General features: G+C 38.7%; 1 protein-coding gene across 1 annotated transcript in view; it reads right to left on the bottom strand.

The window, feature by feature from the left end:
• Positions 1 to 4,855: 4,855 nt before the first annotated feature.
• The window catches only part of TMEM185A (transmembrane protein 185A), a 30,236-nt gene continuing 10,368 nt past the window's right edge, over positions 4,856 to 24,723 (bottom strand). The window contains exons 2-7 of the mRNA XM_074208576.1: positions 19,271 to 19,447; positions 17,575 to 17,782; positions 10,923 to 11,006; positions 8,977 to 9,153; positions 8,189 to 8,312; positions 4,856 to 6,561 (exon numbers count right to left, since the gene is read on the bottom strand). Of these exons, the coding sequence (XP_074064677.1) occupies positions 6,317 to 6,561; positions 8,189 to 8,312; positions 8,977 to 9,153; positions 10,923 to 11,006; positions 17,575 to 17,782; positions 19,271 to 19,447 (1,015 nt within the window). The 3' untranslated portion in view covers positions 4,856 to 6,316. The remainder of the gene's footprint in view (positions 6,562 to 8,188; positions 8,313 to 8,976; positions 9,154 to 10,922; positions 11,007 to 17,574; positions 17,783 to 19,270; positions 19,448 to 24,723) is intronic.

Here is a 24,723-nt window from a genome sequence, read left to right as displayed (position 1 = left end):
CATCATCATTATAATTATTATTATAATTATTATTATTTTGGCAGGTTTTCAGGGCAAATGGGATTGAGTGACTTGTCTGGCGCTGCACAGCTGGGTGATTGTTGGGAGTCTGTGGCCAGATCTGGGCTTGGGTGTTCCTGCCTCCAGGGCAGGTGCTCTATCCACTGAGCCACCTGGCTGCCCCAACTATTACTGTTATTATTATTTTGTTTTATTATTTATTTATTTATTTATTTTTTTTTTGCGGACCAATGGGGTCGGGGAGGCTTTCCCAGGGTCACACAGCTGGGTGATTCTGGGGGTCTGGGGCCAGATTTGGGCTTGGGTGCTCCTGGCTCCAGAGCCGGTGCTCTGTCCACTGTGCCACCTGACTGCCCCTATTAATGTTATTATTTTTTAACTTTAATTGTAATTTTTTTCACTTTATGGCTCATGGGGGTCTTTATTTTGGGGGGAGGGGTATTATGTTTACTGTTTTTTGGGTTTTTTTGGGGGGGTTGAAATGCAAATGGGGTGAAGTGGCTTGGCGAAGGCCACACAGCTAGATAATTATTAATTGAGTGAGATTGGATTTTTTCCCAGGTACTCCTGACTTCAGGGCAGGTACTTTACCCACTGCGCCACCTAGCCGCCCCTATGTTAAAAGAGTAACTTTTTTTTTTTAGTTTTTAGTTTTTTAGTTTTTTTGTTTTTTTTTGCAAGGCAAATGGGGTTAAGTGGCTTGCCCAAGGCCACACAGCTAGGTAATTATGAAGTGTCTGAGACCGGATTTGAACCCAGGTACTCCTGCCTCCAAGGCTGGTGCTTTATCCACTATGCCACCTAGCCGACCCCTATGTTTACTCTTAAAGAAGAATTATATTACTTAGAGAAAGGAATTTCCTGCTTAAACATAACTCTACAAAATGACTCAAATTCTTATTGAGGGCACCATTTTTGGCACATCTTTAAAGAGAGGCAAAGCCCAACCCATACACACAATAAGCTTTGGTCATTGGACTAGTAACAGCCTCATGCAGAAAAGTTCAATGAAATGGGGGAAATTCAAATGTTTTTGTTGAAATGAGCAGAGCTGCACAGACAGTTTGATCTCCAAGTCCAGGCAAGTGAAGCATAGAGAGGGTGGACAAGAAGGACAAATTATGAGGGATTTAATGGTTTTGAACTGTGTGTATGCCTCAAGGGAAGGTACTACATGTAATACTCTTTATGAACTTTGTCCTTTTTTGAAGGTAATGGGCTTAAGTGACTTGTCCAAGGTCACAGCTTGGTAATTAAGTGTCAGGCCACATTTGAACTTGGTTCAAACTCAGACTCCAGGGTTGGCCCTCTAACCAATGTACCACCTAGCTGTCCCCGAACCTTCTCATTTATTAGAGTAGTTAGAAGGAGTATATTTAGACAGGGCATAGGAGAGAGCTGAATTTAAAGGTATATTTTCTAAATGGAGTCAGTGCCTGAAGCACATTTATCATCATCATCATCATCATTATTCTTATTGTTATTATTATTATTTGTTATTATTATTTGGAGGGTTGCAGGCCATATGGGATTGGGTGGCTTGCCTGGGGCTGCACAGCTGGGTGATTGTTGGGTGTCTGAGGCTGGATTTGGTGCCAGGTCCTCCTGGCTCCTCGGCCAGTGCTCTATCCACTGAACCATCTGGCTGCCCCATTATTATTATTATTATCATTATTGTTATTATTATTATCATTATTATTATTATTTTATTTTGGGGTTTTTATGTTCATGCAGGGCAATGGGGTTGGGGTGGCTTACCTAGGGGGTCACACACCTGGGTGATTGTTGGATGTCAGGGGCCAGATTTGGGCTTGGGTGCCCCTGGTTCCAGGTCTGTTGCTCTATCCATTGAGCCACCTGGCCGCCCCTATTATTATTATTATTATTATTATTATTATTATTATTATTTTATTTGGTTTTTTTTGTTTTTGTGGGGTAATGGGTTTGGGGTGGCTTCCCCAACGTCACACAGCTGGGTGATTGCTGGGTGTCTGGGGCCAGATTTGGGCTTGGGTGCTCCAAGTTCCAGGGTCAGTGCTCTGTCTACTTTGCCACCCGACTGCTCCTATTATTATTATTATTATTATTTTTATTTTTATTGTAATTTTTTTCTTTTTCCTTTATTGTTCATTAGGGTCTATATTTTTGGGGGGAGGGGGTTTTATGTTTACTCTTAAACAAGAATATTTTAGTAATGTATAAGAAACTTCATTTGTACAAAGATAAAAATAAAACCAAAAAATTAAAAGGAGTCAAGGGGTGAAAAGGAAATGTACTGGGAGAAAATAAAGAAGAGGTAGATTAGACTAAGATATTTTATGTAAAAGAGTCAGATAGCTTTTGCAATTGTACAGAAGAGGGGAAAGTGAGGGGGGAATGAAGGAGCTTCATTCTTATCAGAAATGGTATAACATATACACTTAATAAGGCCACAGAAATCTAGAAGGAAAAAGGAGAGAAAGGGGACAGGGGAAGGGAGGGGAAGGGAGGGGAGAAAGAAGAGGATCATGGGAGAGGATAGTTAGATAGAATACCTTTTCTTTTTTGCTTTTTGCAAGTTGGTGGGATTGGATGGCTTGTCCGGGGCCATGGGGATGGGTGGGTCTCTGGGGTGGATGTTGGCTTGGGGCCTCCTGGCCCCAGATTCGGTGTTCTGTCTGTTGTGCCACTCGGCTGTCCCAACAGCACACTTTGGATGAGGGAGAGAGTGAATGGAAAGAGAAAATGTAATAGATAGTAGTGGGGAGAAATGGAGGGAATGACAATCAGCAATATCAAGTGTGGAAGTAACTTCTCTGATGGACTGAGATAATGCGATCCACCACTAGACAGAGCTGATGGTATCGGAATACAGACTGAAGCACTTTTTTTCTCTTTGTTTCTCCTGAAATTTTTTATTTTTGTGGGGGGGGGGGATTATGCTCATTCTTACAAGACTATTTTAGTAGTGTATAAATAAATTTTTAAAAAACTACAAGTCTCACCACCATTATAAAAATTATCATGATAGGACCTGCTTTTGGGTGGAAAGTGAAATGTTCTTTAAAAAGGAATAGCACTCTCCCAATTGACCTGCCCAAACAAAAAAAACAGAACAACTAAATCCTAGAGATTTTTAGAGATTTCCATTTGACTGAAATATGGTCGCACTGAAGATCAGATTTGGAACTGGAAGGGACATTAAAGTCACGAAATCCAACCTTCTCATTTTTCAACTGAGGGAAGTGCAGCCCAGGGAGCTAGTGGCTCATACAGGGTCATAGAAGTAGAAGGTGTCTGTCAGAATTTGAACTCAGGTCTTCAGTGACTCCCCCCCCCATGACCTGTTCCAGTCTTTCATTTAAGAACCTAAAAAGGTGTGATTTTTTTTTCTTCACTCCCTAGAGAAAATGTATTTAATTGTTCCAGTTGATAGTGGGAATACATAATTTCCCTTTTGAGTTGCGAAAAATACTAAACTAACTTATTGCACTAATGGCAAGGTTAAGAGTTCCTTCACCAGATGGGACTGCAACCTTCTACTCTTTGTAATCTTAATTGCCTGAGACTCAGGGAGTTTAAGTGATTTGAATGGAGTCATAGGGGTCATAGTGTTTCAGAGGAAGGATTGAAATGGAAGTTTTACTGATTTCAAGGGCAGCTCTTGTAACTGTCACACCATATTGCTCACTTAATGAATTTCTTCCTGTAGTGTTGAGCAAAAGTACCTTAAAGAGTATGTCTCATTCCTGGGTAATCACAGTACTTAGGAAAGTGAGTTTTCCAAAAACCCAATAGTTACAAACTGAATTAGCAAATTACTATGGTTGTTTTAAGATAGTTTCATCCTTTTCTCTACCTATTATTATTGAAAGTTTATTGAACGGTATGAGAAAAATCGGAAAATCTATGACACCAGGTAAAAAACGCAACACATTACATTGATCTCAGAATCTCAGCAGACTGGGACCTTCTGGGGCCTACACTAATTTGCTAATTCCTCATTTTTCATGTGTAACTCCTTCACCGTAGTCAGTTCAGTCACTTATTGACGACAGCTTGTTCTAACTCCAGAGGAAAAATTAAGAACATTGGGAAATTTTGAAGAGGCAGATTAAGACTTAAGATGGAATGATAGGAGAGCATGGCAGGCAGATCTGGGTTCAGGTTTTGCCTCAGATACTACCAGCTGAGTGACCCTAAGTAAGTAAAATGAGAATAATAAGTGACCTCACAGCATAGAGGATAAAACATGTGCTTTATCAACTTTAAAGTATTAGATAAATGTCAGCTGTCAGGTAAGGAAAAACTGCCTAGCAATTAGAACTGTGGAATGGGATCTCCAGATGGACTGAGGTCAACAACTGACTGAAACTACCGCAGTTGAAGGAACTGTGTGGCTCTGTGGGACTTAAAACCGGGTCATGTTGGAATGATTTCACATCAGGTTCTCCACCGATGTATGATGCAGAGGAGGCAGAGGTGGCCTGGATTAAAATAGGTCCAGGGGATTAGATGCAGCAAGGAACATCCAATTATTTGAGGCTAATGGAAGTTCTATGACATTTGGGAGGATGTTGACTTGGAGAAAGTCAGTCATAACTCCTCAGATGAGAACTTCACCCCAGAGGTTCCTCCCCATCCTCTTGGACTGAACAGGTTTACTATGGCAACAACCCATTGTGTGGGGGGGTACCAGTGTATTTTATGACCATCACATAAAACAAGTTACACAATGTACACATGAAAAATGAGGAACCAGTTTATTGAACAGCTATGTAGAGGGAAAAAATAGTGAATTTTAGCTCAATTTTTTACACACAAAACTGGAAAAACTACATTCCCACCCCTACCCCCATCCCCACCCCCTACCCCAAACACAACAAATCTGTCCCTAGGCCAGTGCAAAGGTTTTAGTTATTTACATAATTTACATTAAACAGAATTCAGACATTTAAAAAAGTTGCCTATATTGTCAAATCACCTTCAGACCTATCCTGAGAAAAGTAGCAAACAGTTCTTTTCATTTGTAGTCAAAAGGTTGTTATGCTGGAGGAACTGGACTTGCCTTTTCAGCACTGGGATAATACTAGCAAACTGCTTTTCAATTCATTCGTAAAAGCATCTGAACTGGTGCAGCTTTACCTATCACCATTAACTCATTTCAGACCTTAAAATAGACATAATTCCGAGGTATGTTTCCTCTTCTCAACTCCCACCTTAGTCAACTCTCAGCATTACAAGGATAATTAATGCTTTCTACTCTCAGGAAACTATGATTCCAAGTCTTTTAGAACTGGACATACTATTTATTTCTAATTTTCAGTGTTCTAAGATCAGACCTGCTGCAGATGTGGTAACAGAAAATGGTAAATAACAGAACTGTACAGTTTGGTGCTGCATTAACAAGACAGAAATGCAGATGAAAGCTAAAACTGTCTGTTTCCAAATGAAATTGGTACCTAAATCTAGTTACTGATAATATATGATATATCAAGCTTTGAAATTGTCTTCACTAATTGATTAGTATAGACCTAAATATACAAAAACCTGAATTTCAAATCAACATGATTTTCAGTCTCTGTGGCCATGTCAACTACTTTAATAAGTTCCCATACCCAAGAGAGACACATTAATATTTTTAAAAGACTTGAAAGGACTTCTTCCATAATAGAACATATATTTTTATATATAGGTTTTTAAAAAATACTTTAACATAATATAATTATACTGTACAGAACTAGAATTTTAACAGAATATATTACACATTGCTAAAACGTTCATATAAATACTATACAGGCATGGAGTCACTCCATTAGAAAGGTTCACCGGTTAGATCATTAAAGATGGCTATGAGCATGCCCAAAGAAAATCTTAACAGGAGCAACACTAAAAATAATGCATTTGATTCTCTGAAACAAGTAGTGGAATAGAGTAATATTTACGCTGGTTGTAGATTATGTTTCACCATTGAGACTAGTACTACTTTTGAAAGGTATGATTGCATTTAAAAAACAGCTAGGCAAGTACCCCCATTCAATCTTAGGAAATCAATTTAATTTACTTACAGAAACTTTGTAGGTGTCACTCTTGAAAGCTTTCTCACATAGAGACATATATTAAAATAACTGTCAATATCTATAATATTACATACGGATGGTACACTTGTGGCTGTGGTAGTTATTCAAAGCATGAGATGAAAAGATATGACTCTATTTCCAGTTCCAGTTTAGAATGTAGGTAAAATGACGTAGAAGATATTTGTCTTGTGTATTTTTTATGCCATATATTGTCCATTCAATTCCTGAATTTCAACTTAATCTGGCATATCGATATTTAATTTTGGAGGTGGGAGGACATATTTTCCAGGGCTCTGTGTAATAACTACTCTAGCTTTCTTTCGGAACATAGGAGCAATTTTTGGAGGTTCTGGAACTGGTGTTTCTTCTGTTTCCTCACTGTCTTCATGATGCAGATCATATGAAATATTTCCATATTCTCTTAGAAAAGGGAAGATTTCAAGCAGAAATTGACAGAAATCTTTACGAATTCCAAACCACCCTGAAAAGAAGAGTTCAAAATCTTAAAAAAATTTAGGTTTAAGATAAAATAAAATTCATTTTTTTAATGAGTTTATAGTTATGCAGTCTACTAAAAAAGGCATTTTTGGAGTTTTGGGATATTCCAACAGAAAATTAGAGATATGACCACAACAAAGGATTTATTTTGTCTTAAGATACGTAGAAATGTCTTCTTTCCACAAGTGCTTCTATTTGCTCTTTAAGCCTCTAAAAGATAAGATGCATTATTTGTTTCAAATAAATCAAAGGATTTCTATTAGAAACTACCTCTGAACTGAATTTTAAAAAAACAAAAAACCAAACTTCTCCATTGACATAGATAGTTGTGACACGATAGGGTACTAGTCAATCCTTCAAATAAAGATGCCCCCAGAGTATAAACAGAAACACCTTACCATATGATTGAGATGGATGGAGAGCACATCACTTGTCACTTTGAGGAATTCCTCATTTGTCAAATCCCCAAGTCACTAGCATTTCTGAACTGTGTCTTATTTCATACCTGACCATACAAGGTATTTAGAGATCCAGGACAGAAAATGAAAACTCTTCCTGTCTCTCAGGGGCTCAGCTTCTTTTGTTGTCAGACCCCTCACTCAGGAAGTCTGGTGAAGCCTACACACCCCTGCTTGGAATCATGTTTTTAAATGCATACAATAAAACACATAGAATCATGAAGTAAACTAATTCGATTGAGATGTAGTTATCAAAACATTTAAGATGAAATAAACCTGTTCAAAGGCCCCAGGGTAAAAAGTTCTGTTCTAAATAAACAACTTTAAACCAATTTTTAAAAGATTCAGAGCTCTTTAGGAGCTTTAAAAAGGTCCAGAGCTATTTAGGAAACTGGGGAGCAGTGATTCCATGTCAGCTCAACCTTGGCTCTTGGGTGGCTTTTAAGAGAATATACCTGTGTCTGGCTCAGGTAATGGTGCTTTCTGGGATATGGGACTATACACATCACCCTGTAGATCGCAGCCATGTTCCCAGCATGCACAAAAAAATGGAAGCTGAGTCTTTTTTTTATATTTCTTGAATAACAAAAAATTCTGCCAATTCCTAACCACCAAGAGAACTTGCCTTGTCTTTCTTACATGAAATCCCCAAGAGGGAACTTCCAGGTAAGGCTATTTTCTCAGGTAAATTGGTGCCTTCTATGTAATTTGTCATTCAAATGGAATTACCTAGATCAATGGTGTCAAACTCAAATAGAAGCAGTGGTCACCAATCCCTACATAAGACTTCCTGCAGGTCACATTCTAATTTAGTTTCAAAATGTAATGTTACCTATGTTCTATTGTATTTTTACTTATTTCATTCCATATTTCCAAATGACATTTTAATCTGTTAATCTGGTTCTGCTGCTGCACTTGGGAGGGTTGTGGGCCATGTGTCTGACACCTCTGGTCTTGCACTATGTCACTCAGTCAGCATATATTAAAGGTGGGACTTGCATAAGTTAAAGGGGCTTCTTGGCTTTCAGGTTGACTTTCTCTCCAATATGTCATGCTGTCTCTCACCTTTTTCAATAGCACAGTTAAAGTTGTCATAGAAAATAGCAGATTGAAATGTAAAACCCTTAAGTATTTGCTAAGATATTGACTTACAGTGATTGCCTCCTTTCTGTCCAAATGTTGTTGCCATTAAAGTTATTAATGAAAGCCAAAGTGGGACAAATATGGGCACACATGAGAATGCATTATGGCCATCCAGTTTGTGAACTAGCAGGATCTAAAAGAAAAAGTTTTCAACATAAACTATTCATAAATATTTTTAAAAACGCAGATGAAGTCAGAAGCAAGAGATCTGGTAAGCAATGTCAAGTCTAGCATTATTAGCAATGGGTGGTGGGGAAGGGGACAATCAGAACTCTGTCTACCTTTAAGAAAAGTCCACCTTTTTGATTTCTCTATCTCTCGGCTGCCTATACAATGCTAAAAATACAGTTTTGTCAATAATTTTTGTATTCCAAGAATCCGTGACTTCATCAATGCACATGTTCAGTTAGTCCACTGATGTAGAGCCATAACTTCGTTTGGTGCCATGAGTTGCTATGATGCCAAATCATTCATCAACTGTTTGGTGATGAGGCTTTCTGAACTCAGCTAAGTTAGTTCTCAGAGAATAGATGTACAACCTGGAAGTTGAGACAGTACTTAAAGTCTTTCCAGATCCCCACAGAGTTTACATGCCACTGATATGGCCTTGGAGGCTGCAAGAGAGGAGGACTCCAGTGGAACTTGTCCAATCTGAAGTTTGAAATGCTAGTATTTCTCACAGAAACATATCCCTCTTGTTCTCCTTAGTGCATAGTGCCTTTACCATTAACAATGCCTTCCCATTCTCCCAGGCTGATATAAGAGATCACTAATAAATAAGAGGGAGGAAAGATTACCTCAAATGTAAGCAGTGGCACAACAATTGTCATCCAGCTGATAGCCATCGTTATGTGTGTTCGCCTCTGTTCTGCAATCACATCCATAGAGCGTAAGAACAAGACAGACCAAACTATGTAATAAAGCACGACCAGGCACAAAAAGGACATCAAAATCCACAGAGGAACACAGACAACCTGGAGAAAAAAAGGCAAAGACCTCTTTACTACTTATTTAAATATTTTGCGGTAGGCTTTGGTAAAAGTTTTCAAGTTACCATGAGCAGGGTTAAACAGATGCTAACTTGTACTTGTATCACATTTTACATGTACATAGTGTGCTCATACATACCATTATCATAACCTTATCATGTCTGGAGTAGATATAACTAGATTCGGTTTTGGTCTAATTCCAACATGCTCTTTTCCAAGCAACCATATAGGTCTAGTGTCATTCAGTGTTTGTGCATGAAATTATTCTTCAGAACCTCTGACTGAGCATAGGTTTTCAACCTGGGTTAAAACAGTTGGGAACATTCAAAAATATCTGGATCCAGGACATTTCAATATAATTAATTCTTTGGCAATCCTGGGTGAACTTTATGTGCTGAAAAACATTATTGTATCCATGGCACAAAAAAAACAGTTAAAAATCCTTTGTTTTAAAATGAACCTTCTGAGAAGACACTGGACCAGCCATATCACCTCTTCTGATGAATTCGGGCTGAGGGGAAGTCTGTCTTTAGACTGTGCTAAAAGTACCTGGTTAACAAATGCTGATCCCAGGCCATGGCATGAGGAGAGAATACCAGAACAGGGTTCCAGTATGGGATTTAGCATTGGTCCTCCATTACTTGTCCTCTACTTATGAGAGTTCATTTTGCTGCAGGATTCTGGCACTGCCCTCAAGGTAGTTTGTTTATAGATGTCTTTATTGATTCTTTTCTTGTGTTTTAATAGATATGAATAATATTTCCCCCATCACTTTCTCTTTCCTAGGACCACAGATATAGACTTGGAGGGGACTTCAGAAATCATATCATCTACTCTGCCCCTATTCGTTTCACAGATGAGTGAACTGAGACCCAGGGAATTTAAGTGATTTGCCCAAGATGGCCTAGGTAGTAATCAATCAATCAACACGACTTTTGCATGCTTACTTAGCATTGTGCTAAGCAATGGGGATATAAAGAAAGGTAAAAACATAGGGGAAGATAATATGTAAATTAATAGACATATAGAGAGTAGAAGGAAAAGAAAACAACCAAGATTGGGATTCTTTGACTCCAGGGCTGGGCTGGAGCTTTTTCTGCTGTACCACATTGCCTAATTATATTTGGGAAATGTTGTATAGCACGGCTTCATATGCTGAAGTATGTACATAATCAGGGCTTGAAATTCTAGTTAGTCATTTCTAAGTGAGTCATATTTTAGGGTTCTGCCTCTTACTACTGGGGTAAAGTCAGGCAAGTCCCTTCTCTGGGCCTCAGTTTCTTTATCTGTAAAACAAAAAGGTTGGATTAGATCTAAGGTCTCCTGCAGCTCAAACATATCTATGGTCAGAAGTTGAAGAATAAACTGTAAAACCAGCCCTTCACACAAATGAACTACTAATCACTTTTTCTTGTTAGTGCCTAATACTAGGAATTCTATGTGGACATGATTTCTGCATCACTCATTACATGATAGGCCCCTAACCCTAATGTTGCTTTCATACAAAGAGCACCCAGAAGTGGGCACCAGATATAAATTGATACTCAATAATGGTTCCAATTAGAGAATCAACGCCAAAGAATTTAAATGAAGTCTGTGAAGCTCACCTTTACTCATGATAGGTGTGACCCATTTTTTCCTCACTTGCTTCCCTCCCTTTGACTAACTGAATAGGGAATTATAAGTAAATCGTATCTCCATTACCTTAGGCAAGAGTTTAAAAAGCAGTTCCAAAAAAGAGACAAGATACATACTAGCCAGGGCCAATGGATGATCTTGTCCAGTCTTAAGGCAATGAATATAAACTGAAGAATGTTGACAGAGCACAGGATCTCCAACTAAAATGGAGAAGAAAAATATTATTTGACAACAAAGCTGGAGAATACTGTTATTTCTAAGTCAGCATAATACTAAGTCAATAATGTGAATTGTAATAACATATAACGCAAAGGGGTTCATAAATTCAGTCCAACAGTAGAGTCCTGATTGTCAGTGTTAATGTGGACAGCAACAAGATGGGGATAACTGACACTGGCTCACTTACTCACTCAGATACTGTCATTCTCCTCACTGCCCAAATTGAAAGGAAGGCAGGCAGCAGAGAGGTGGTGTGGTGCAATAACTCCACCTCAGGGGTCATCTCCATATCTTGCCACTGGACCCAGATAGCTCCAGAGGAGAAAGTGAGGCTGGTGACTTTGTGCAGCCCTCCTTCACTTAAATCCAATTCACTTGTAAGTTATGGCATAACCTTCTGAAAGTCATGGTCCTCTTTGAGAATGAAGGATAAAATACAACCATCTGACACACAATTCTAACCTGCAAATTCTCTCCATTGCTTGAAATATATTCTTCAGTCCTTTATGCCATGGGCTAAGGGTTGTAGACTGCCTGAATACAAAATGTCATTTAATTTAGTTGAAGGAAGAAAATTGAGTGAATGCCATTTCACTAGATGGATGAGCAGAGGCCAATGTTCTCTGAGATAAAAGAGGCAGGAGGCAATCCCAGGACCTAGGCCATGAAGATACTTTAGAAGATCCAAGTCATGATAACTATTAGTTTTCTCTTCTACATCTTTCCTTTTTAGGTTTTTGCTAGGCAATGGGGTTAAGTGGCTTGCCCAAGGCCACACAGCTAGGTCATTATGAAGTGTCTGAGGCTGGATTTGAACTCAGGTACTCCTGACTCCAGGGCCGGTGCTCTATCCACTGTGCCAACTAGCTGCCCCTCTTCTACATTTTCTTGAAGTTGACACTACACTGAATAAAACCTGGTTCCAGAAATTTCATGACTGCACATGTGATGGGACTATAAGGACAAAGATGAACATGTAGGAGGATGAATCTGTGTGTAGATCTCAGGATAAGGAAGGTGTTTGCTAGAGTACGTTTATCAAATTTTGCCCTAACTATATTTTTCTTAAAGAAATAATGAAAACAGTATAACAGTTATCTTCAGAACATCTGGGTTAGAGAAGGAGGTGGATATTTCACATAGCCAAGAATAATGGGTAAAATATGGGTAACTCAAGAGCTCCACATCGAACATTCAGAGATCTGGAGAAAGGCTTTCAGCACAGTGTATATTTCTTCAACATGTGAATCTTTAATTTAAAGAGTAAGATGCACAAGAAATGAAAATGAGGAGAAGGCCTGAATGGGTTGTGTCCAGATCTATGAGAATTACAAGTTTAGTTATAGATTTATTTATCTCGTGGTCACCTGGCAATCAAATACTGAGGACCTGCAAGTACAGTTTGCCTTTTGAAAAGGTTAACACCTTGAAAGAGGCAGGATAGCCTAATGGCTAAAAGGCCAGCCTTCAAGTTAAGAAGTCCTAGGCTCAAATTGTATTCCTGACTTATGAAATGTGATCCCTTAGTGCCTTAGAACAGAACAGCTGCCAATCTGCATGGGTGGAAGGAATTTCCACATGGAGATTCACTCCTCCCTCACTTTCCCATCACCATGAAATCTTAGGTCCAAATCCTTCCTCATCTCCCCCCCTCCACCCCCACCCCCCGCCAAAGCATCTAGGAAGCATCTATGAGTTTCTATGTAAGTCACATCATGACACTGCACATTCTCTTACAAATACTTGGCAGTATTTTCAAGAATCTTTTTTTTGTTTTTTGCAAGGCAATGGGGTTGAATGACTTGCCCAAGGTCACATAGGTAACAAGTATTAAGTGTCTGAGGCTGAATTTGAACTCAGGTCCTCCTGATTCCAGGGTCGGTGCTCTATCCACTGCTATAGAACCCCTTTTTAAAGATAAATTTAGCCAATCTTCCTAACAAGCTACATAGATTCTGAGTTAAATTATAAAGACCAAATGATCAGCCAAAAACAGATATTTAGTATTGCAATTGTCTTCCATGTTTTTCCATTCTCAATCAACTGACAAGCATTTATTAAGTGCCAACTATGTGCTAGGCTCTGTGCCAGTCACAGAGCACACACATATAAACAATGCCACAATCCCAATTTGCTATGAACTTACATCTTAAAGAGGGAGACAGTAAGTACATATGGAAGCAGAGAAAGGCATAACTATAAAAGTGAATAAATACAAAAATATACGAAGTAGTTAAATAAAAAGCTAGTTTTGGAAGGAGGGCACGAGTGGATCTGGAAAGGATCCAGGCAGATGATGCCTGGGTGTGGGAAGTAGAGGGCTGTCCAATGAGGCTGCAAAGATACAGTGGGACCAGGATATGTAGAGCTTTAAAAGCTCAAGAGAGAACTTTCTGTTTGATCTTTTTTTTTAGGTTTTTTTTTTTTTTAAGGCAAATAGGGTTAAGTGGATTGCCCAAGGCCACAAAGCTAGGTAATTACTAAGTGTCTGAGGCCAGATTTGAACTCAGGGACTCCTGACTCCAGGGCCAGTGCTCTATCCACTGAGCCACCTAGTCACTCCTCTGTTTGATCTTAAAGCCAACAGAAAGCCACTGAAGTTGACTGAGTAGGGAAGAATCACATGGTCAGACCTGTCCTTAAGGAAAATGACTTTGGCAGCAGTATACAGGTTAGAGTGACTGCAGTGAAGAAAGAACTGAAGCAAGGAGACCACTCAAGAAGCCAATGTAGGGTACAGATGTGGGTGGATGAGGGGTTGAAGTAAGGCTACCTGAATGTAAAGATGCTGAGAAAGACTGAACGTTTAATGGACATGAGGGAGGGTGAGGTATCCAGGACAACAGTAACTTTAGGAACTTGAGAGGAGAAAGATAATGAGTTCAGTCTTAGAAATGTTGAATTTAAGATATTCCTGTGATATCCAGTTTAAGATGTCCAAAAGGCAACTGGTAAAATAGGACTGAAGGTCAGGACAGAGATCTAGGAGTCTTTGTTTGATGGGATAGTTAAAGTCATGGCAGTGCAAAGATCACTGACAGACAGGGGAGAGGGAAGAGAGAAGAGGGACCAGGGCAAAAGTTTGGGGAATACTCTCCCATGAATGGATGATAAGCCTATAAAGCCTATAAAGAACCCTAGAGAGAGCAGCCAGACAGGGAGGAGAGAGTATTCAGGAGAAGGTCACCAGATAAATTAAGGATGAGAACTGAGAAAAAAAACAAATCAAATTGGTATATTTAAGCGATCAATGGTAACTCTGGAGAGAGCTGTTTCAGTGAACTGATGAGATTGGTAGCCATATTGGAAATGAATGAGGAGTGAGTGGAAAGAGAAGAAGTGCAGATAGCAAATGTAGATCATTTTCCCCCCATGGGTTTTGGCTCATAAAGGATGAGAGATATAGGATGATAGTTTGAGGGATGATATGGTCAAATGAGGGAATTCTAAGGACAGGGGAGGCTCTTAGGCATGTTTAAAGGCAGAAGAAAATAATCAACTGATAAGGAGAAGTTGATGACTGGAGAGGGGGATATGAGTGAAGATGCAATCTGTGGGAGAAGATGTAAGGGGATGAAATCGAGTGCCTATGTAGGGGTGAATTGGCCTTGAGAAGACTGGCCTTTGTCAGGGACTAGAAAAATAGTGAGTGGGAGGTGATGGTCAAAGGATTTTGAGATGGAAGAGAATGGGAGAAGAGGGAGCAGATATTATTTGGCTTTAATTTTCTCAGTAAATTAAGAAAGAAGGTCCTCAGTTGAGACAGAGTGATGACAAGTAGGTGTGAAGGGCTTGAGGGAGGAGAATAACTATGGAATAACTCCTGTTGGGAGTGAGACAGAGAATCAATTATGTAGGAATGAAAAGAGCTGCCTTGCTGCAATGAAGAGGATGGATAACATAATGGTCCAAATCTGGATGGCTGTCAGACATTCTAGGGAGAATGCAGCAAGTGTAACTGAAGTCTTTTGCCTCTAAATCTAGGATTTCACTCAAAAAAGACTCTTCTTGTACAGAGAAATGGAAGTATAATGTCTAGTGTTTACTCTTTAATATATTATTAGACTTATACATCAGGAAAAAGAGTTTCTATATAATTGGTTTGCTTGTTTTTGAGAGGGAGTTCATTAGATTAGTCCAGGCCGTACCATGAAGGAAATGAATGCTGCTATTCTAAGTAAATGAATCCTTAGCATGTGTTTCTCTGATCTGGTGAGAACCCCTGCCACATGGAAGAAGAGCTGCTCATACAATCAATTGTCCAAACATGAAATATGACCAAATGGTGGTAAAGAACTGTACAAGCACCTAGTCTCTCCTCCATAGCTGGCCAGCCAGTCACTCTCTCATAACATATAGAGCTATTTCATCAAAGGCCTAATTTCATATTCCAAATACTATGGTGCTAGACATGAAGAAGGCAAAACACACAGGCTAAGAGACAGGCCAGTTTTGCCATATGTTTCCTTCTAGTAGCTAAGACTGCCAAGATTGAGGCTCTAAAAAGGTTTTTCCTCTCTAACTCTGCCGGTGGAAATAACTGTTCAACGTGCAACACTGCTAGCATTTATATGTACATTTACTTTCTCAAAAAACAATACCAAAATGTTCATTCTGAAGTCTGCAAACTATAGGCCAAAGAGTTTGAACTCAATTTTTGGCAAAATTCTAAAAACATATTACTCAAAAGGATTGTTAGGCAATATCTCAAAAAGGAAACAAATAATCACAAAGAACCACAAGAGCTTCAACAAGAACAGGTTGTTCTAAATATGTTTAACATGATCGTAGATATATAACCTAGTATCAGATTACTTGATGTAAGGGGAGAGGGAATATAGAGAGAAAAATGTGGAACTCAAAATCTTACAAAAATGAATGTTGAAAACTATCTTGACATGTAATTGGAAAAAACCCAATTATTTAAGTCAAAAAAACTTCTCTGTAATTGTCAGAAAATTTTTTTCTTTATATCAAGTCTGAATTTTTCTCATTCAGCTCCTGTGACAGCATTACTGGACCAGTGGATGACCAGGGGAATGCTGTAGTTATATAGTTTACTTAGATGCAAACAAAGTATTTGACAAAGACTCTCATGCTTTTCTCACCAACAAGCTGAGAAAATGTGGGCTAGAAGATATCAGAGTTTGGTGGCTCTTGAACTTGTTGAATAGCCAGATGGCAAGAATAGCCATTAATAGTTCACTGTCAACTTGATCCTGTGCTATTTATCATTTTTATCAGTGATTTGGTTAAAGACTTATCTGCAATTTTATCAAGTATGCCATCTAACACAAAGTTAGATGAGATAGTTACACAATGGATGAAAGCAACAGGATATCAAAAAGATCTGAGCAGACTAAAATATCTTGGCTAAATCTCATAAACTGGCATTTATTAGAGACAATTGTAAAGTATTACACTTGGCTTAAAAAATAACACAACAACCTTAATTATTACAAAATAAGGGAGTTATGCAAATGTTTTTGTCTAGTTTTGAAAAAAGGGGAAGGAGGAATAATGGTCTCAAAGCTCAAAAGTTGACATGTGATGTGACAAACCAAAATCTTAGGCGGCATTAAGAACTCCTGGTTGCCAGAAGTATAGAGGAGAAATTTATGCTATACTTTGCCTTGGTCAGACCATATCTAGAGTACTTCCTTCAGTTCTAAGAGTCACATCTTCAGAAAAGACATTGATATAAACCTGAGAGCATCCAGAGAAGGCAAGAAGGATAGCAAAAAGCCATTAGACCATGCCATCAGAGGACTGGATAAAGGACTGAGGAGATTTAGTTTGGAGAAAAGCAGAATGGTGGGGATAGTCATGGTCAGATAGGTAATTTCAAGTAATTGAAGAACTGTTACATCCAAGGGGGTGTACTTGCTTGGCCTCAGAGCAAGGAGTAATGTGTAAACAGCGGAAAGAGAAAAATTCAGACTTGATGTAAAGAAAAAATGTTTCTAGCAATTAGAGTTATCTAAAAGGGAAACAGACTGCCTCAGATGGTCTTCAGAAGGTAGTGGGTTTCTCCTTATCAAAAGCCTTCAAGAAGAGGCTAAATAAAACACCTGTCAGGTAGGTTATAGTAGGGTTTCCTATTACAGCAGGGCTCAGATTCTCATGTTAGTTTTTCTCCAATGCCTTCAAACAGGGCCTATTGAAACTTACTCTATGTAGTCAAGAAGAAAGTTCAAAAGGACTAATAGAAACTTATTTTATATTCATCAAATTGACTATATTAAAATGCTAGAGGTAAAGGTCAAATACATAACTTTAGATAAAAAAATCTATATAATTTTCTGATGGATCATTTTATTACTTTGTATATGCTTTTTTTAAATGGTAAGAAATGGGTACTATTATTACATCTTGTATTCTTACACACAAACATACATTCAACTCTCTCTCTCTCTCTCTACCTCCCTTTTCCTCCTTCCTTCCCTCCCTCTCTCTTTCTACACTAAAATGAGTAGAAGAAATTCATAATAAAATAAGTAATCAAAGGTTTCACTGTAAAACACCCACTTTCAGTTTATGAAATGTTACCTCAAGTGACCTGTCATGTCGGAATCCCCACACACAGGCTGCAACAGATACTGGGGAGACAAAGAACAGCGGCATGAAGACCAGAAGCCAGAAATGGCTTCCCCTCTCAATCCTGTCACAGACCAGAACCTCAAACATCAACAGGAGCAGGTGGATGCCCACGGCAATTAACATGGCTTTAAACTCCACACAGGTTTCTCCTTCTGCTCTAAAAATGGTCATGGGGGGAAAAAAGAAAACACCAAATACCTCAATTCAAATTTCTGTTAGAAATCAGTGTTTTCAGCAATTAGTCTTATTTGCAAAACAGCACCAAATATTATACCCATGTAAAGAAAAGTAAGAAAGACTTAACTAAACTTATTTTCTTAAATGGAATTTTAAAAATGTAAAAGAACCACTCACATGCCATCAAATGACAGCTCAGACAACCAAACTAGATTACTTCCCCTTGGAACGTTTTACTTTGGGGGGGGGGGGTCTGAGGCTGTGATTTCATTGCTGTAGGGACTTCAAGGTGAGGAACTCCCTCTCCCAAAAAAGAATGAAAGAATACTGGGAAGCAAGATCCAATAGATGCTTCAATGTCCTATGAATCTTGTGCTGGCAACAGCCATAGAAGATTACAGATGATATTCCAGACCAAGTCTAAGTGCTGCCATTGATATTTTTTGCATCCAACTTTAAGTTCAAATGTAGCCTTCTTTTCCAGGATTATTACCACAGCCTCATACCTTTATTACATAACTTAGGATCATAGTTTTAGAGTTGGAAGACCCTTAGAAGCCTAACTACCACAAATGTTAGAGGGAGAAACTGAGGCCTGGAGAGGTTAAGTGACTTGCTCAGAGTCACCCAGGTGGCAGCTGTTGTTGGCAGAGTTGTGATGTGCACCCAGGTTTGCTGACTTTCAATCCAGCATTTTCCCATTGTGCCAAAGTGAGTATACCAGTAAATAAGAAACTCTGCAAATGACAGTCTATTCTAATTACATTTAAAAAGCCTCCAGTCTCTCTAGAAAAGCTGAGCAAGAACCAGGCAAGGGGTGGAGAGAAGGGATAACTGGGGAACTTACAAATGCTGCTCACTCCTGAATCAAGAATTGCTTAGAAAGTACTTTTTTCCTAAAACCTTAGAGAAGTCAATAAGCAAATAGAATTAATTACTCTCACTTTACCAAAAAATAAATAAGAAAATGTGGAAGAAATTCAGTGTAGTGGAGCAAAACTGGACTGAGAGGCATGAGGCCTGGGTTCTAGCCCCAACTCAGCCATTTTATTCTTGCAGGCCTCAGTTTTCTCACCTGCAAGATGGGAGGATTTAACTAGAAGATGTCTAAGATCCATTTCAGCCGCAACATTCTATTACTCTATGATTAAAAAAAAAATAGAAAAAACACTCCATGTTTATGCTCAGGTGACTATCCCATGTTTTCCCCTTTATATGTCACATGCTCTGTTATCAGAAAGATTATTTTTTGAAATGCAGCTCAATACCTTATGTGAAGAAAAAAGAACTCACATAAAATTATGACATACTTTTAGAGTATAACCTCGTCAACAGCTATTATATTGACAAATACAAAAAAGAATTCCTTACCCAATTTACAAATCACTCACATATCTATGGCATGCAGTTATCTCTGCTAAACTTATCAGAATCTAATCACACATTCTCTGTGGTAAAGCAATCTTACCGATACTGGGGGTTACGTGCCCAGACTCCAGTTCCAACTGAAGCACCAACGATGACCATTAATTTCCAAAGCCATATTGGAGCAAAGACAGCCCAGTAACTCCACTGAATAATGCCATCTAGCCGAAGGGCCAGTAGCACAGAGAACAGCAACAGGCAAGCATAGATGAGGAATTTACTTTTAAAAAAAAGAGAAAGAGAAAACAATTGAAAAGAATTCCCTTTAGCAAAGCATGATTGGCATTGTGAGAGAGAAAACTTAGGCTTCCTGAAGCATCAAAATATTCTCTACCCAGTGCTGTAGAGATTGGTTTTATTTAACTTTCCTTTCTTTGTTAAAAGGGAAGAGTTCCTGGGAGAGGAATGGGATGGTGGGGCATATTCAGAAATGGCCAGTATGGTAAAAGGAAAGGCATCAATTAAACTCAGCTTAAAACTTCTGCAAAAGAAGAAAATAGTCAAGTCATGATCTTAACCTAATATTAACCTCATTTGAGGTAATCAAAACATGCTCCTCTTGATGTCTTGAAAATAGTTACACAAAATTTTAATGGACTATTTGAAGGATGAATCTTAAGAGTATCATTTAGTCACTTGACTTTAAATGACTTGTAATCTAAATTTTTCATGACAAAATCAATAACACAAACTTAAAAAGAAAAAAAAATCATACAATACTTTAATTCTAAAAAGAGATCTCACTAAGTCCTGGACCTATATGTATAATCATTATGGTGATTTTTCCTAAGCATAAAAATTCCTGCAGAATCAGATTCAGTAGAAAGCTATGACATTTCCTATTTTAAACATAAGGTTTACCAAGGAAATTGCTTAAAAGGGGTTTAATTTCACCTCTCAAAAATAACCCACAACCTCCAATGTCACCAAATGATAGTGGTACAGACTGCTGATCTTAAGTCAGTTGTTCTGGATTCAAAACCTAGGTCTGACACCTGTTGTTTATTTGTGTGACTTATGACAAATCCATTTACCTTTCTAAGCTTCAGATTCCTACTTGGTAAAATGGGACTAATATTTGCATTAATGTACTCATTGAGCTGATGTGGAGAAAGCAATTTGTAAGGCTTACAGGGTTATATAATGTATTGTTATTACAAGGCTTCTGCTTTGCAGAAACTTAGAGCTCTCTGTTCAGGTTGCTACTTCCTGGCTCTTTTTCACAAGTGAATAAATAGAATGAAAACAAGAAAGAGGCAGAGGAAGAAACAGTCAGTAGTCAGTAATAATTTTCGGAAGCAATAAGTCTTCTCACTCCAACTCCTATCTCAAACAAAGTTGGAAAGAGAGGAACACAAATGAATGTTTCTTTTCCCCCCTTGCATTTTTAAACAAATACATTTTGTGTGAACACAGTTGAAATACGTAGACAAAGGAGCATGCTTACTATTTGCAACCTGTATCCCTCTGTGCCACACTCTGCCCTGGTCAGACTTCCCTAACGTGCCCAGCATAGAGCTGGGTGGACTTTCCCCATTTCCCTCTGATACATCCTGGTTGGAAGACTCTGGGAAAGGCTCAGCACTGATCTCCTGGTGTTTCAGACAACTCTCTAAAACTCTGAGAGGCAGAGAAGCTGCTGCCCAGCATTGAGAGATAAGTTCCTATACCTAGAGATGCCATCTACTAATGAAATCCCAGATCCAGTTCCTAATGCAATCCCTACTTTTTTATATAAGTGACCCTTTGTTATAAACCCAAGTAGCACTGCTGCTGTCTGCTGTGCTGAATCTGAGTTGGAGGGGCCCCATTCCAGCTTGCCCTCCTTCATTGCCTCAGAGACGGTATATAGATTGGGATCTCCTTGCTTCACTCTACATCTCTGCCTACCATTTTTCCTCCTATTTCTTCATATTCTTTGTTGAGGTACTAATCATATATATATATAAACAATAAATTCCTACATTATCTTTAGATGCTAGATCAGGTGCGTTCAACCTGAGAGCTGGGCCATTTGGAGTTGTGCTCATTGATGGTATGGGTTTCACTGTATTCATAAATGGACCATGAGGCTCAGAAAAGCTAAAAGGTCGGACAGCCCTATATGAGATTCTTCTTGGGAACTCCCTAGGCTTGATAATACAATTTCAGTGACAAATTGTCTCATTTATAAGGACATCTCTATCCTTGACACAAAGCTGAACGTTGTGAACAGTAAACAAAGTTTTTGAACAGAAATTTCAACTCATTGAATTTTGGTTGCAAAAGCATATTATATACTAAAGTGGATGTATATTAAACCATTGGTGTCAAACTCAAATAGAAAAGGATCCTTGGGGGAGACATATTGATTTAGAAAACTACAAATTAATATTATCTGTGTTGTTACTCTATTTTATTAACTTTGTAAATAACTTTTCCAGTGAAATTTTTATCTAGTTCAGTAGACCCTTAGTGAGGATGACATCTCTGTATTAGATCATACCATAAAAACAACATTAATGTGGTCCATAATATGCTAAGAATATGAGAGCTGACAGAATTAAAAGAAACAATTACTAATATTATTAACAAAAGGGAAATGTTTTTACCCATATTTTATACCTGAGTATAAATAACCAACACCTCAAGTAAGGAGCACATACTCTGATATACCATTTGGTCTACAGTTGGATCTGGAATTTAATTCTAGGTTTTGTCTTGATTTCATGAATATTTCCCAAGCCCTAATGCCCCACACATTGTTGTTCTACCTGAGATCACTTAGGACAATTTTAGGCAAAATGAAAATGCCAAGCTCTCAGACTAGGAAACCTAACTCAGGGAATTTTGAGACACTTCTCAAATGCTCCTGCTAGCCCTGCACTCACTTTTCAAGAGCACAGGTATGTTTACATTCAAGAAAAGGAAAAATGTTGTCTAGTCACTTAGTTGTTCTATGATTTCCTACCCAGGCTTAGGGTTATTTCCAAAGAATATTTTCAAAAAGGTTTTGAGCAATGGCAGCATCACTGAACTAAGTATATACCCAGTGTCCCAAGGGGACTTCTTTAAAGGCCAAAAGTCATTTGGATTTATGTACTTTCATCTGTGCTTTTTTGTCTGCATTGTCTAGGCTTCAATCAAAGCAGGTCCTTAAACAAAAGTTCCTTATGACATAATAGGGTTACTTGCTTCTGGGTTAATTTCTAGAAGTGATCAGGGTTGACTGCAATGAAATATTAAGGGAAGACTTGACTTTTTACAGATAGTTTGAGATAAGAAATGAAAAAAACACTACAAGGAAGGGGAAGGAAGGAGTGATCCCTCAACCAAGTAACAGCTGGCTAAGAAGATGGTATCTGAGAACGGGATTTGGATTTCTGAATCACAGCTTAAAATATAACAGTAATGGGCTGCTGGCCAGGAGGATTTTAGGGCTGGTAAGAATTTACTTGCCGAGAGTCTTGCAAATCTAATTAGAAGACTTTTAAAATGAAAAGAAGAGGGGAATAGAAGAAACTGCCTCTATATCTACAACAAACTAGATACCATAAAGGGTAGCTACAACGTGGGAGGAATAGCAATAGAGACGCCTAGCAATTCAGAAGACAAAATCCAATAAAATCTCCAGCAGGAGAAATACCATGGCCTCAAATGTCTGCCCATACACACACAAAGTAAGCCAAACTATAGATCTGAGTGTAATGAGACAAATGTGAAATCACTACAATGTGGCTCATCAAAAGAAACACCCACTGACCCTGGACCAAGCACAACACGTCTGATCTCTCTTTACACGACAGCCCCTCAGATATTTGTATAACACTTCAAGAATTTCTTAATACTTCAACTACTAGGTTTCTGATGATAGATTTTTGTTGTTGTTCGGTCGTATTCTATTCTCTGTGACCCCATTTGGGGTTTTCTTCTTGGCAAAGATACTAAAGTAATTTGCCATTTCCTTCTTCAGCTCATTTTACAGATGAGGAAATTGGGGCAAACAGGGTGAGGTGACTTGCCCAGAGTATATAGTTAGTAAGTGTCTGAGGCCAGATTTGAAGGGAATCTTCCTGACACTAGGCCTAGCACTGTACCATTTAACTGCCCCATTTTTATTTCTTGGCATGTATACTTTTAATGCAATATTCACAAAGAAAAATCAAGGATGGCCTTCTCCTTTCCATGGCTAACCCCTCTACATGCTTAAGTGAACATTCTACTGTCTCCTCTGCAAATGACCTCCCTTCATCCCCACTCTATCACTTATTTTCATCTCTCCCTTCCTACTGACTCCTTCCCTATTGCCCATAAACATTCCTATTTCTCCCTCATCCTCAGAAAATCCTTTACTTGATCCTTCTAGCCCTAATAAGTTGTGTTTTCTGCCTTCTGTGGCTAAGTTCCTCAAAAATATCTTTTATATTAGTTGTCTGCACCTTCCCCCTTCTCATTTTCTTCCTAACTTCATATATAGTCTGGCTCCCAACTTTATCCTTCCACTGAAACTGCTTTCTCCAAAGTTACAAAAGATTTCTTAATTCACCAAATCCAATGGCCTTTTCTCAATCTTCACTCATCTCTACCTCTCTTCAGCTTCTGACACTATTTTTTTAAATTTATTTTTATTAAAGATATTATTTGAGTTTTACAATTTCCCCCCCCATCTTACTCCCCCCACCATGGAAGGCAATCTGTCAGTCTTTACTTCTGACACTATTGTTCATTCTCTTCTCCTTGATACTTTCCTCTCTCCTGGTTTTCCTCCTACCTGTCTGATCACCAATTCTTGATTTCCTCTCCTGGATCTGAATCCAGATCACATCCTCTAAATACAGTGCTCCCTCAAGGCATCCAGGCCCTGGGTCCTTTCCTCTTCTCTATCTCTATTGTTTCACTTGGATATCTCACAACCCCCATGGATTTAATGACCATCTCTGTGCTGATGACTATCAAATCTACCTATTTGTCCTGACCACTCTGCTGACCTCAGTGTTTTTCAGACATGTTGAACTGTATGTCACATAGAAATCTTAAACTCAACCTATTCAAAATGGAATTCACTATTTTCCCTCTAAGTCTTCCCCACCTTCTACCTTCCCTATTACCATAGAAGACACCATCCTTCCAGTCCTCCAGACTCAAAACCTAAGTGTCACCCTCTATTTCTCATTCTCTCTCCCCTTCCCCCACCTCCATATCCAATTGGTTGCCAAAGCCTGTCAATTTCATCCCTCAGGACATACCCCCTTCTGTCCTGAGACTGCTACCACCCTGAGGCAGGCCTCTCTCTTCAGCCACTAAAGTGATCTTCCTAAAGGTTAGAACCAACTATATGACTCCAATCCCCTATTCGATAAACTCTTCATGGTTCTCTACTGCCTCCAAGAACAAATACAAAATCCTCTAGGTAGCGTTCAAAGCCCTTCATAACCTTGCCTCCTCAATCTCAGCTCCATCCTCATCTTTACCTAGTGCTTCCTAGATTTTCTTCTAGTACCAATACAAATCTCAATT

This window comes from Macrotis lagotis, chromosome X, assembly GCF_037893015.1.
Source record: "Macrotis lagotis isolate mMagLag1 chromosome X, bilby.v1.9.chrom.fasta, whole genome shotgun sequence".
NCBI classification, from domain to species: domain Eukaryota; kingdom Metazoa; phylum Chordata; class Mammalia; order Peramelemorphia; family Peramelidae; genus Macrotis; species Macrotis lagotis.
The sequence above is the reverse complement of the archived record's forward strand: the minus strand, read 5'-3'. Positions and strand labels throughout refer to the sequence as shown.